A 13,220-nucleotide genomic window follows, 5' to 3' on the forward strand; every position below is an offset into this window, starting at 1 on the left:
TCCAAGTGGATTGTGAGAGGATATAATATATAGGGGCCTATAAAATGAAAAAAATTTAGTTTAGGGATTTTTATGTAATTTGAAAACCACGTGTCGAGGGGTGATTGGGGGAAAAAGTAGGTTTACAGTGTTTGTGGAAACACGTGATAATAACCCACACTCGTACCCCAATGGAGATCCTCCGTATCCACCAGTGGGGCCCGTAGCAGGGCTCTTTTAATCTTCCTCTTTACACAGTTTCCTCCATATCACACGTGTCGCCCTCATCCTTGCACGTGAAAATACCACGTGTCAGACTCTTACTTAACCAACCTCAAAAAAAAAAAAAAAAAAAAATTCAATTTATTTATTTATTTTTTCTTTTCAACAAATTCCAACTTACCATATTTTTGAAGAATTTAAATAATTTATCCATTTGGAGCTTTTACTTACTCTTTATTCCTTCATATGAATAAGATCAACCGAATAAAATATAATATTATACTTGATAATTCGAATATTCACTATTATATTTATACCGCTCGACTTTACTATAATAAATATTTAATAAATAATATTACATTATGAATAAAGAGCGATGGTCCAATCAATATAAAAAGATATAGATGTTCAACCACTCGAACATAGACATTTAAATTTGTTATAAAATTTTAATATTTTTTTAGTTGAATAATTTAGTCAAAATATATATTTTAATTAATTAAAAATTTTAAATTTTAAATACGAAATCTTCTATATATATTATTTATATATTTATTTATTTGGGGTTAAAGGTGTTCTTTTTCGGTTTGTTTTCTGGGGACTTTCCCTTCTCCAAGAAAAAAAAACATTAAAAAAACATAGAAATAAAAAATAAAGACAAAGAATCTGTTTAGTGCATGTTTTTGCGTACAAAAAAATCTTTAAAGCACCAATAAATAAATAAATAATATATATATATATATGGTCTTACGTTACCACACACGAACCGTCCTATCTTTCTCCAATTCAAGATTGTTTTTTTTTTTTTGGGTTTTTGCTGTTCCCTTCCCATGCAACGTTGCCACTGCGACCACCACCACCGCCGCCGCCACCGCCGTTCCATTGCCTCCGCCGCCGCCGTCTATTTCAAATTGTTGTTTAATAATAATTCAGCAATGATGGTTTCTAAGCTTCTATTGGCCTTTGCCTTCTGCCGTTTGATGGCCACCGTCGGACTCAACATGGGTCCGGCAGTGGAGCTTTCCCGTCTTGGAATTGACGGCCTCCTCACCATCGACCCCTCTGCGGTCGAGACCGCCTCTATCGATTTTGGCCTCATGACCCGCAACCCCCCTCTCGCCGTCTTGCACCCGGCCTCCGCTGATGATATCGCTCGATTAATCCGTGCTGCAGTGGCGACACCGGAGGAGTACGGTGGGTTTACGGTGTCGGCAAGAGGGCATGGACATTCAATAAACGGACAGGCGCAGACTGGAAATGGGGTAGTGATTGAGATGAGCAGTGGCGTTGGCGGCGTAGACAGCGGGAGAGATTTCCCACCGCCGCCGATTGTGTCGGAGAAAGAAATGTTTGTGGATGTTTGGGGCGGAGAATTATGGATTGATGTACTGAAATCTACGTTGCGGTATGGCTTGGCACCGAGATCATGGACCGATTACTTGTATTTATCGGTCGGCGGGACACTGTCGAACGGCGGAATCAGCGGCCAAGCTTTCAACCATGGTCCTCAGATCAGCAATGTCCTCGAACTCGACGTTGTCACAGGTCCATTTCTCTCCCATGCAAATGCATCAAAATTTGAACTTTTAATATTTTGGTCAGTCGTAAATTAATACAAACTGATAGAACAGGGAACGGAGAGCTAACGACGTGTTCGAACGAGGAAAACCCAGATCTTTTCCACGGAGTTCTTGGAGGATTAGGGCAATTCGGGATCATTACACGAGCGAGAATCGTTCTCGAACAAGCTCCACAACGGGTAAAGAAAAAAACCCGATCTTTTTTTTTTTTTTTTTTTTTGGCAAGACACCTATGTTCTTAATAATTGAGTTTGCAATGACAGGTGAGATGGATAAGAGTATTATACTCAAATTTCACAGCCTTCACTAGGGATCAAGAACGGCTAATATCTCTGCATGCAAAACCAAAGAATGAGAAATTTGATTACGTGGAGGGGTTTGTGATCGTTGATGAAGGGTTGATCAATAATTGGAGATCGTCGTTTTTCTCACCGGCCAACCCGGTCAAAATCTCCTCCTTGAAGAAGGCTGATGGGGGAGTTTTATACTGCTTGGAGATCACCAAAAACTACCACGAATCCCAATCTCTCACCGTTGATCAGGTTAATCATCATCATCATTATTCAATCATAGCCATTGTCTTCTTTACTCGAAAAAACTACACAAACATGAGCTATCTAAGCTAGCTAGAGCAGAAACAAAGAACGAGGATTTGAACCCATGATCTATTTAGTCAAAAATATAATATTTTAACTAGTTGAATTTAAGTTCGAGACGTTTTGCACGCTGTATCTGATTTATCTTGATTTTTCAAATGTGTTGCCTTTTTCTCTACTTTTTTTTTTAAAATTTTGTTTGAATATATATACATTATATATATATATATATACATACAGAGAGAGAGAGAGAGTTTTAAGGGAGGGTGGGCCAAGATGGTTGTATAATTTATTCAATTATTTTTCAACTTTTTTTTTATATAAAAAAAAAAAAACAAGAAAAGTTGAATTTAAATAAATATTTATAAATTTAGTGAAAATTTGCTAAAATATGATTTGGAATCTTCCACTGCCATCTTTGTCTTTCCTTGTGGTTTGTTGTTCGTGTTCAATAATTCATCGATGTTTTGGTTCGGTTCGGTAACGATTTTGTTTTAAAATATGTTTGATAATAATAAAGAAGAAGAATAATATATGGAAGATCTTATGGGAATCAATTATTCTATAAAATCCTAAGACAGAGAAAGAACATAGCTTTAAGGATAATAATAACACTAAATCCACAGCCTTTCAGCTCCCAAATTATTCTCTTTGTTAACAGTGATTGGAATAAAATAAAGTAGTAGCTGACGAAACTACTTTGTTTAATCAGGAAGTTGAGGCGCTGCTGAAGGAACTCGACTACATACCCGAGTCGGTTTTCACAACAGACCTAGGTTATGTGGACTTTCTCGACCGGGTTCATACGGCCGAGTTGAAGCTCCGATCCAAGGGGCTGTGGGATGTCCCGCATCCGTGGCTGAATCTCTTTGTTCCGAAGTCGAGAATTGCTGATTTTGATCGAGGTGTTTTCAAGGGTATTTTGGGAAATAACACCAGTGGACCCATCCTCATCTACCCCATGAACAAGCATAAGTATGTTCCCTATTCTTTTTTTTTCTTCTCATTTGTAGGTTAAGAAGTCTGCAAAAACGACATCCGATTGTTTGAATTTCTAACCTAAAAAATCTTATTTACTGTAAAGCCGACTCGGGTTTTAAAAAGAAATGGTAAATTTTCTTTAAAAATTCCACAAAATACAAGCTTAGCCAGCTTGGAGGGTGGTGATTGTCCCATGGGAGAAGATTCTGGTGTCAGGAGATCTTCTCCGTTGGACCCCTCCGATAGGGTCCGATGGGGTCCGATGGGGATGTTACTATCGTCCCAGTCGACGTACTCAACTTTGCAGTGTTGTAATGGAGACATTATTTCACTACATCTTAGAATTATCAAGTCCAGGGTCCATACCTCTCTTGATGACAGTTGGTTCCACTTTTTTGTTATGTAGATGGGACCCGAGGAGCTCCGCTGTGACCCCGGATGATGATGTCTTCTACCTGGTGGCGTTGTTGCGCTCGGCGATCGACAATGGGGAAGAAACACAGTCGTTGGAGTATTTGAGCAATCAGAACCATCAGATAATAGCATTCTGTTCTAACGAGGGGATTGAAGTGAAACAGTACCTGCCTCACTACACGATGGAGGAGGAGTGGGCGGAGCACTTTGGCGATAAGTGGCCGGAGTTTCAGCGGAGGAAGATGAAGTTCGATCCACACCACATTCTAGCCACTGGGCAGAGAATATTTTCACCGTCCAAGTCGGTAGACATGGCGGTATCCCGGTGATCCATCAAGACCTGAATTGTTAGGAGAAAACAGCAAGAAAGGCAGCAGTATACAAATATACTGTAATGAATATGAAAGGAGTAAATGTATATAGTGAAGTAGAAAGAAAGGGCTGAAGAATCAATCAAATGTTCTTGAGAAGAGGGCAAGGACGATGGATTTCCAGCAACATGGACGGGGTCGGTCCTCCACGATCAACAGATCAAAACGCTGCACAAATAATCACTGCTGAAACGGATTCCCTCCGTCCCGTCCCTTGCCTCTGGCTTCTGATCATCGGCAGTTTGGTACTAGAATAGCATATTCAAAATCTCAGATGAGATTCCAGAAAGCCACCTAAGAACCATGCATGAACACTTAAAGTTGTGTTAATGTAGCTGTGTCGACCATATGTCACACGTTCCGATACTCGTTGAACATGTTTCACTTGTATTTTTTCATATCAGTGAGCGCTCAAGTTAGTAGCGCGCATCTCTGGTATTAGACACGTCACACTTCACATATTTTAATAAATGTGTCCCAACCATGTCCGTATCCTAGACGAACCAATATTCCAACGCAAATCATACATCTTTTTCCTACCGACCCGAACAATACCTAATGAAACGATTAGAACAAGACGCAACAGCTGCTAATGAAGAATATGGAAAGGCAAGTTGTTCTTCAGATGGTACCCCAGAGAAATCAATATGAGCAATTAACCACTTACACCTCTAGCAAGCATGCTACAGAGACATTATTTGCACGAATCGTTCTCCGCTCCAAGCTGATTCCCGAATCTTCGTAATGCAATTGAATAGACAGTTTTCCTACTAGCTGACGTTTTGATAGCGACCAATTTGACAGCCTTCATGAAAAAAGAAAATAAGTTTGTTAGCATTCAAGGTATACAATATTAGTTCAACCACTATTTTCATCTCTAAACTTTCAAGACTCGTTTTAATTTATTTGCTAAACATTCGAAATGCCTATTTAGTCTTTGAATTTGAACAAACTATTCATTTTGGTCGTTGCCAACTGATATCGGTCCCATTCAATAACATGATAATAAGAGCATGGAGATCATCTCAGAGTAAAGCTTGAAGTATTCTGTATCTTTATCTTTATCCTATAGTCCAATTCAAGCCATTACCATAGAAAGCCTATGCCCACTGGAGATCAATTCTTCCAACTCCTTTTCCAGCTGTGATTCCGATGGAGTTTCAACTTCAGAATTGAGCTTTCCTTCGATCAGCAGCGTAATTTCACCCTTCGTTTGGTGCAACGAGAAGTATTCTTTAGCTTCCGCCAGGGTACCCCGCCAAAACTGTTGCAACCAAGGAACTCAATAGAGCACAGAGGAAATTGGTAGAATGACATCATACAAGGTAAATAAGTAACAGTGTGCAGAAGAAACAAAGAAGTGGTCGGCAGTAAGCATAAGTATTGGGAACTCTACCAAATAAAGATACAAAAAAACATGGTGAGGAATAAAGTTACCTCCTCGTGTATCTTGGTCATTTCACGAGCTATGACGCATTGCCTGCAAAACAGCTCAGAAACAAAAATACTCATCAAGTTGGCATTGATGAAACCATCTACAAACAGAAGACAAGTCTGCTTGTTCAGTAAAGTAATTTGGATCATAATATAAGTTTAGACTATCTGTTACAAGAAATGAAATGATTGCTTTAAGATATCACGATTAACGAAGCATCTTAATACAATCTGTTCCTTCAAATATTCCAAATCAGATGTCATCAGTAAATGAATGATATAGATAGAAGCAGATAGTGGTGAACTGCACTGATACATTGGAAGAAATATAATGTAAGATCCCACATCGATTGGAGAGAGGAACGAGTGCCAGTGAAGACGCTGGGCCTCGAAGGAGGGTGGGATTGGGAGATCCCACGTCAGTTGGAGACGGAAACGAATTATTCTTTATAAGGGTGTGGAAACCTCTTCCTAACAGACGCGTTTTAAAAATCTTGAGGGGAAGCCCGAAAGGGAAAGCTCAAAGAGGACAATATCTACTAGCAGTGGGCTTGGACTATTACATATAAGTTAACAGATTAGAGATAGACATATATGAAGTACCTTGATTCACCAAATAATGATGAAGTTTCCTCGAGAAACTGCTTAACTTTGTGCGGAGGAACATAGAATATTTGCGTCGCCTCCTCATTTGCTGAAACCATCAGCCTCTCTCTTCTAGATGCAGCATGCTTAGGAACAAATCCAACTGCACAAATTTACTTATTGAGAAACTGTTGTGAGCCTGAAGGAAGCCATAGCCAAAGGGCCAAAAAATCTCAAACAAAGGTGCCCTCACAGCACAAGTACAAGAACCGGTACAAATTTTACCGAAGGTAAATTCATCGGTCGACAAGCCAGAGGCAGAAAGAGCAGCAATGACAGCAGAGGGTCCAGGAATAGGAACAACGGGTATGCTTGCATTGACACATTGTCTTACCTGTATTCACATGGTACAATTATATAAATACCACCATTCATAATTAAATCATTAAAATATTAAGGAAGAACGAGCATGCTCACCAACTCAGTACCAGGATCACTAATGCCTGGAGTCCCCGCGTCACTAATTAGTGCAACAATTTCACCCTCTTTTAACCTCTTCAAAACTGTTTGCTCCCTTTGAGACTCATTGAATTTGTGAAAACTCAACTGAAATCTAAAAGTCTTCATCAGAACAAATGGAGAACGAAAAGAAAACTGATATATCAGCAAACAAATGCATCAACAAACTTACAAGAGGGGTTTTAATACTGAAATGTTGAAGCAACTTTCCTGAGTGCCTTGTATCCTCCGAAAGAATGACGTTTGCTGATTTTAAGACACGTAGAGCACTGTATAATAGAATTTTAAGGGCATAAAGAGACTGATTATTCAAAAGAACTGAACAATTGAAATAAGGAACAATATAAATGCAAAAATCTTGAAACATGGAAATTAACATCCTACTTAAGGTAGTGACTCAGTTAGAAATATCACAAGACATAAAGTCCATTTTCCAAATCATGCGTTTATATGTGTACATATCATTTTGAAAGAAAAAATATATATATATTCGTGTTGGTTGCCAAACTTTCAGTGTATACATACATACGTTGAAAAGAAAGTAACAGATTTTGTCCGCTTTGGCCTTCTATACATATCGTCGTTAGCTTCATGATTTCAAAACATGTCTACTAGGGAGAGGTTTCCACACCCTTACAAGGAATGTTTCGTTCCCCTTTCCAACCGACGTGGGATCTCACAATCCACCTTCCTTCGGGCCCCAACATCCTCGCTGGCACACTGCCCAATGTCTGGCTCTAATACCATTTATAACAGCTTAAGCTCACCGCTAACAGATATTGTCCACTTTAGTCTGTTACGTATTGTCATCAGCCTCACGATTTTAAAACGCGTCTACTAGGGAGAGATTTCCACACCCTTATAAGGAATGCTTCGTTCCCCTCTCCAACCGATATGGGATCTTACAATATTAATGTTGGGGCTTGCTATCAAAATTTCATACCGTAAGGTGATATCTTCAAGATTACCAATTGGTGTGCTAACTATATATAACCCAGGTTTCAGGGGACCCTGCAAGGACAAGGATACCTGTCAAACATTACAAAACTACGTAGAAATCCTAAACCAAGAAAGCGGACAGAATATATCTATATTTTCATTAAAGGACTTAAGAAGTTACAATAACTTGTATACAATCCAGTACAAAATGAGACAGATATAGCAAGTTTTGTAGTTGAATCCAATACAAGTATCAACATGGAGAGGCAAAACATTACTGTTAAGAATATATATAAAGATTAAACATACCATTAACACACATTGAGCTTTTGCGGTTCATTCTATGTTCATTCTAGCCACAAGGAAAGAGTTAAGCAAATAAATAACAGGAATTAAGCTCTAGGTTTTGCATGATTAACAATGGCCATATAGAAAAAGTTATAAGGAAGGGATTGGTTCGTGATCTTACACGCTTCGAGGAATCATCCAGATGAGTTGGTTCAGCAACTTCGGAGGAGAATTGTGAAGCGGAACAAAAGGAAAGTAAACAAGTTTTAGGGCAAAAAGAGAGCAATGAGTGGAATTCAAGCGGCGTCCTGGTGTTGATTGAATGAGGTAGCCCACGACGCCATGGCAGAGCTTGCGGGAGATAAACTGCCACGGAAGGAATTCTACGCGTCAACATCAGCTTCCCTCCGTCGCTCTACGGCGGAAACAGGCCGAACTGAATTGAATTGGGGGCGACGGTGGGAGGAAGGAAGAGTACAAGATTACACAACGAAGACCGAAGATTTCACCATCTCCGAAGAACCGCCAAATCCAAGCAAAAGGCCAACAAAATCGATGAAATTATTAAACTATCGATTATTTTATGTGTAAATTATTGTACAAAATTGTCAGGATGGCCGAGTGGTCTAAGGCGCCAGACTCAAGTTCTGGTCCTCGAAAGAGGGCGTGGGTTCAAATCCCACTTCTGACAACATTTTTATAATTTGCCTTGATAACTGGACGACATGACGTTCATATTTCGTTATTGGGCTGCTTTCTACGGATGGGCTTAGCCCAATTTCTGCCTGAACGACATGATGTCTTTGTTTCGCTCTGTCGTTCAAAAATAGGGTAAAGGTTAAAACGTAATTATTATGCCTTTCATTATTTAAATTTCATCAAATTAGACCAAATTATATTCCATTTTTACTTACAAGTAATTTTAATTTTTTATTTAAAATCACATTAAATTAGTTAATTCTCGTATAATGATTATTTAGTTTTTAAAAATAAAGTTTATAAATAATATATTTATTTATAAAAATAGAAAATAAAATTTAAAAGTTAAAAGAAATCTTAAAAAAAAAAAAAATCCTTATTTAACAAATTCGCGGAAACGAAGAACTAAACTTAGTCATATATTGATAGGCCTGTTTCTGGGACAAGGTTTGAGATTTACTAGAAATAGAAGGACTAAATTGCAATTAGAAATAAAACGGTTAACCTAATTTCTTTCAAAGGCGTCAGGATGGCCGAGTGGTCTAAGGCGCCAGACTCAAGTTCTGGTCTTCGAGAGAGGGCGTGGGTTCAAATCCCACTTCTGACAGTTGTTTTTGAATATTTTTCGCTTTTAATTTGTGTTCCATTTGATAACCGGACGACATGACGTTCACATTTCATTCTTGGGCCTTTGGGCCATTTTCTACTCATGGGCTTGGCAGAAGACCAACGACAATCAGTCTCTGTTTCGCTAGTTCTTAAGTATTATGTTTAGAAGGTTCATGAATTTTTTTGACACGTGTAGGAAGTAATTATTAATTATTTTAAGATTTGTTTTTTAATTATTAATTATTATATATTGTCAGGAGCAAAATGAAATGGGGTGAATAGATTAATTAACTTAAAATTTGTAATTATTGTACAAAAATGTCAGGATGGCCGAGTGGTCTAAGGCGCCAGACTCAAGTTCTGGTCTTCGAAAGAGGGCGTGGGTTCAAATCCCACTTCTGACAAATTTTCCTTAATTTTCTTCGTTTTTCAATTTGCCTTCTCCCCTTTGATAACCGGACGACATGACGTTCACATTTCGTTATCGGGCCTTTGGGCAATTTTTATTAATAAGCTTAGTATAATTTCTGTCTCAAATTATTGTACAAAAACGTCAGGATGGCCGAGTGGTCTAAGGCGCCCGACTTTGGTCCTTTAAAGAGGGCGTGGGTTCAAATCCCACTTCTGACAATAGTTTTTTAATTTTCTTCGTTTCTCTCCCATTTGATAACCGGACGACATGACGTACGAAATATACAAGTGAATATTTGTGAAAAAAATAAATAAATAAATTTTAGGATGATGGACCCTTTTAATCTAATATTTTTAATAATAGGATTTTTAAGTCTAGTTCGTTCACCATGTTATTACTTTATATTTACATATAACTGCATTGATCAAAGTAAAAGGTACTTTAGATGCACGTGGTTCCAAACTAATGTCGGATAAAAAGAATTTTAGTTCTAAATACTACTGATCGTCTAATGAGAGGAATGGAAGTAGTTGACGCGAGAGCTCCTGTAAGTGTTCCCATTGGTGAAGCAACTCTCGGCCGAATTTTCAACCTTCTTTAAGAGCCTATTGATAATTTGGGTCAGGTAGATACTAGCACAATATCTCCTATTCATAGATCTGCCCGACATAATAAGTTCACATGTATGTTTTCATATTATTTAGTGTTATCTACTCAATAGAATACTAAGATAATTTTGCATGAAACAAGTGGTATAAAAAATCTGTAACACGAAACTATGCATAACCCAAATCTTCGACATGAAGACAGGTCAACCCTGCTTACACTTTAGAGAGCGTGAAGCAATTTACGTGGAGATTTTTGTAGTTTATGCTTTAGTAAATGCTGATGGATGGTCAAGTTCGAATTATATAGATTAATATGATAATATTATTAAGCACTACATCACCTACGAGGGGGTATCTTATGATCGAGCAATACGAAATTTGATCAAATTTTTTGTTTGTCATATAATTTGAAGAAGTCACGCTTCATACAAATTCGAGATATTTCAAAGAATTAGAGACTTTTAACTCATGCAATAGCACGGACAACGAACATTCATTTAGAAATTATTATACAAAAATTATTGAAAAATAAACACCAATATAAAAAATAAAATTGATATAAAATAGAGTTTGAGTTAGGGATGCACACGACTTGAAAAAGTTCAAGTTCACAATCCAACAGTTTATGCTCCGGTTGCGTGTTAGAATGCATAAACAATAATTAAAGAGGATCATAACTTTGTTGAGATTTGCACAAAATACTCCCTTGAACAGAAATAATTTCAACTATGGACCCCATTTCTACTTCCTCCAACACATCTGAATCTGATTAACATTGTTCCAATAATCCCAAGGAAATCACCAGAAGATCGATACATATTTTTCCAACACACAGATCTTATCAAGAAATTAAACCTTCAGAACTCAATAATGGAAGATATCAGCAGTGGCCATGATCGGCTGGTTGACATACAGAAAATTCATCGAGTTCATGAAGCTATCGGTGGCCGCATTAGTCTGAATCTGAAATGCTTCCTCCTCCGCTTCTCCAAATCCGCCATTGTTGCCGCCGATGTCGATGCAATTAGAGATCTCCTCGAGCGATTGCAATCTCTGCGTCAGTTCCTCCATTTGAGCTCTCAGAATCGAGTTCTCTGCCTCGACATTCATATAAAGCTGCGATGTAATGTTGATATTCGAGAGAATCTGAGCGTTATCCTTCCGTAATCGAGCCACTTGCGCCATCAATTCGTCCAGATGCTGTTGCTTCCGCATTCGAGATCGCCTCGCTGATTCACGATTCGATTGCATTCTTTTCCGTTTCCTCTGATCCATCAGAATCTGCAAATCCTCTTCAGAGCCTGAGTTTAGAAGCCTAGTGGAACCAGAGGAATTTCCGCTCGAAGAAGCCATAGAGATGAAGATGATAGATGATAACAATGCAACTTACAGCAGAGCACAACACAAATTACAGAATATCTAATCTACCGCAGAAAGAAAAAAAACCTAAATCGAAAACGAAAATAAGAACAATACAAAGAAATTAACAATCTCCGAATCAATAACCGATCTGGTAATCTCGATAATTTCAGGCAGAGAAATCGAGGAAGTTCACGAGAAGACGTAGAACCAGTAGAGGAAGACGACGGAGAAAGATTGAACCAAATGCGTACGGCGTCGGAGAGAAGAATTGATCATAAAACCGGAACGGAGAATTTCACTAAGAATCGGAAACATGAATCTGAAACATCGAGAACAAGCGATTAAACATCTAAGAGGAGGAGCGACGAGGTAAGGGGATGAGATTCCGAGAAAACGGCGGAAATCCGACGGCAGATAGAGAAAGAGCGGCGGAGACGAGAGGAGGCGGTTGGAGAAGGCGGGGAAGGGTGAATTTATAGGAGAGAAAATGACGGGAAATGATTTTAAAATACGAGAAAATTTAGGAATAAAATAAATAAAATAATTAGTGAAAAAAAAAAAAAACAAAAACAAAAAGTGCGGAAAAAGGACAAAAAAATTTCCCCCAACTCAATTGGGTCCGGCGGGATATACCAAATATATATTATTTAATTAAAAAAATAATTTTTATAAACCGTGCACCCGAGCGATCGAGCTTCTCGATCAGAAATATATATTTTACCTGATTGAGCTATACTCGTGTTAATTAGTTAACCCAATATACAAAACCCATATATAATCTTTTAGGTACGGTATATTAACCGTACAGTATATTCAATAGAACACACACATACACAGAGAATGATCAATATCCGAAACACGTCAATTGTCCATACGTTTAGTAAAAAAGTCGACTGCCTCTCAAAAAGATTAAAAAACAGCAATAATCTACTAACCTTAACAAGTGAATCGAACATATGTACGAAAATTTTCAAGACCTCTATGGAAACTCCGATATAATAATGAAAATAAAATAGCTCGAGGAGAGGTGAGAACGCTTTGGGAATGATGGCTTATATTTATAGACATTCAACGTACACTTTGTGAGTAGATGTGTCTATTTGTAGATTAATCTCAACCGTTTATCTGTTACGTTTCACACTGATACATTTTATTATACTGCTATATGGGTTTCATAGTATTCTCTAAAGTGTCTATTACAACTTTTTGCATTGTACATCGAATAACGAGCACGTGGTCAAGTTTAACTGTTTGCCCGTTGTCCCCACATGATTGAGACTATAGAACATGAAATCTTTTTAATGTGCAACAACCGTATCTTTGTCTATAAATGTTTCTTGTTTTAAGGATGTTGGAGATTTATTATAATATTAAATTAGTGACTAATTAATCTAATAATCTGTTTAGTCGGACTGGGGAATAAAACATTCTTTATAAGGGTGTGAAAACCTTCCTGATAGACGCGTTTGAAGCCTTGAAGGAAAAACCCAAATAAGACAATATCTGCTAGTGATGGACTTAGACGTAGACGGTTGCTCAATGTTTTTATTTAGAGACCTTTTTACTCGATGTTTAACTCAGTTTTGTTACACGGGACGGTAGATATTGGACCATTGGACTCT

General features: G+C 38.0%; 3 protein-coding genes and 3 non-coding genes across 6 annotated transcripts; 4 read left to right on the top strand and 2 right to left on the bottom strand.

Annotated features, from left to right (window-relative positions):
• The first annotated feature begins 993 nt into the window (after positions 1 to 993).
• Positions 994 to 4,538, top strand: LOC111454619 (cytokinin dehydrogenase 5-like). Its single transcript, XM_023096115.1, has 5 exons — positions 994 to 1,746; positions 1,833 to 1,960; positions 2,045 to 2,323; positions 3,090 to 3,352; positions 3,765 to 4,538. The coding sequence occupies exons 1-5, from the start codon at positions 1,032 to 1,034 to the stop codon at positions 4,099 to 4,101; spliced, it is 1,722 nt and encodes a 573-aa protein (XP_022951883.1). The 5' UTR covers positions 994 to 1,031; the 3' UTR covers positions 4,102 to 4,538.
• On the bottom strand, positions 4,508 to 8,455 carry LOC111454620 (ribosomal RNA small subunit methyltransferase I). The gene is made up of 9 exons (XM_023096116.1): positions 8,090 to 8,455; positions 7,625 to 7,692; positions 6,854 to 6,950; positions 6,640 to 6,768; positions 6,448 to 6,556; positions 6,181 to 6,325; positions 5,581 to 5,623; positions 5,234 to 5,407; positions 4,508 to 4,948 (listed from the first exon to the last, which is right to left on the bottom strand). Exons 1-9 carry the CDS (start codon positions 8,303 to 8,305, stop codon positions 4,838 to 4,840), a joined length of 1,092 nt encoding a protein of 363 aa, XP_022951884.1. The 5' UTR covers positions 8,306 to 8,455; the 3' UTR covers positions 4,508 to 4,837.
• Positions 8,456 to 8,515: 60 nt separating this feature from the next.
• TRNAL-CAA lies at positions 8,516 to 8,599 on the top strand. The gene has a single exon. It is a non-coding gene; the product is annotated as a tRNA-Leu (tRNA).
• Positions 8,600 to 9,130: 531 nt separating this feature from the next.
• Positions 9,131 to 9,214, top strand: TRNAL-CAA. The gene has a single exon. It is a non-coding gene; the product is annotated as a tRNA-Leu (tRNA).
• A 322-nt stretch (positions 9,215 to 9,536) lies between these two features.
• TRNAL-CAA lies at positions 9,537 to 9,620 on the top strand. The gene has a single exon. It is a non-coding gene; the product is annotated as a tRNA-Leu (tRNA).
• Positions 9,621 to 10,837: 1,217 nt separating this feature from the next.
• LOC111454700 (bZIP transcription factor 44-like) lies at positions 10,838 to 12,069 on the bottom strand. The gene has a single exon (XM_023096213.1). It carries the CDS (start codon positions 11,587 to 11,589, stop codon positions 11,101 to 11,103), a length of 489 nt encoding a protein of 162 aa, XP_022951981.1. The 5' UTR covers positions 11,590 to 12,069; the 3' UTR covers positions 10,838 to 11,100.
• Positions 12,070 to 13,220: the final 1,151 nt, after the last annotated feature.

This window comes from Cucurbita moschata, unplaced genomic scaffold (assembly GCF_002738365.1).
Source record: "Cucurbita moschata cultivar Rifu unplaced genomic scaffold, Cmos_1.0 Cmo_Scf00016, whole genome shotgun sequence".
Classification (NCBI taxonomy): domain Eukaryota; kingdom Viridiplantae; phylum Streptophyta; class Magnoliopsida; order Cucurbitales; family Cucurbitaceae; genus Cucurbita; species Cucurbita moschata.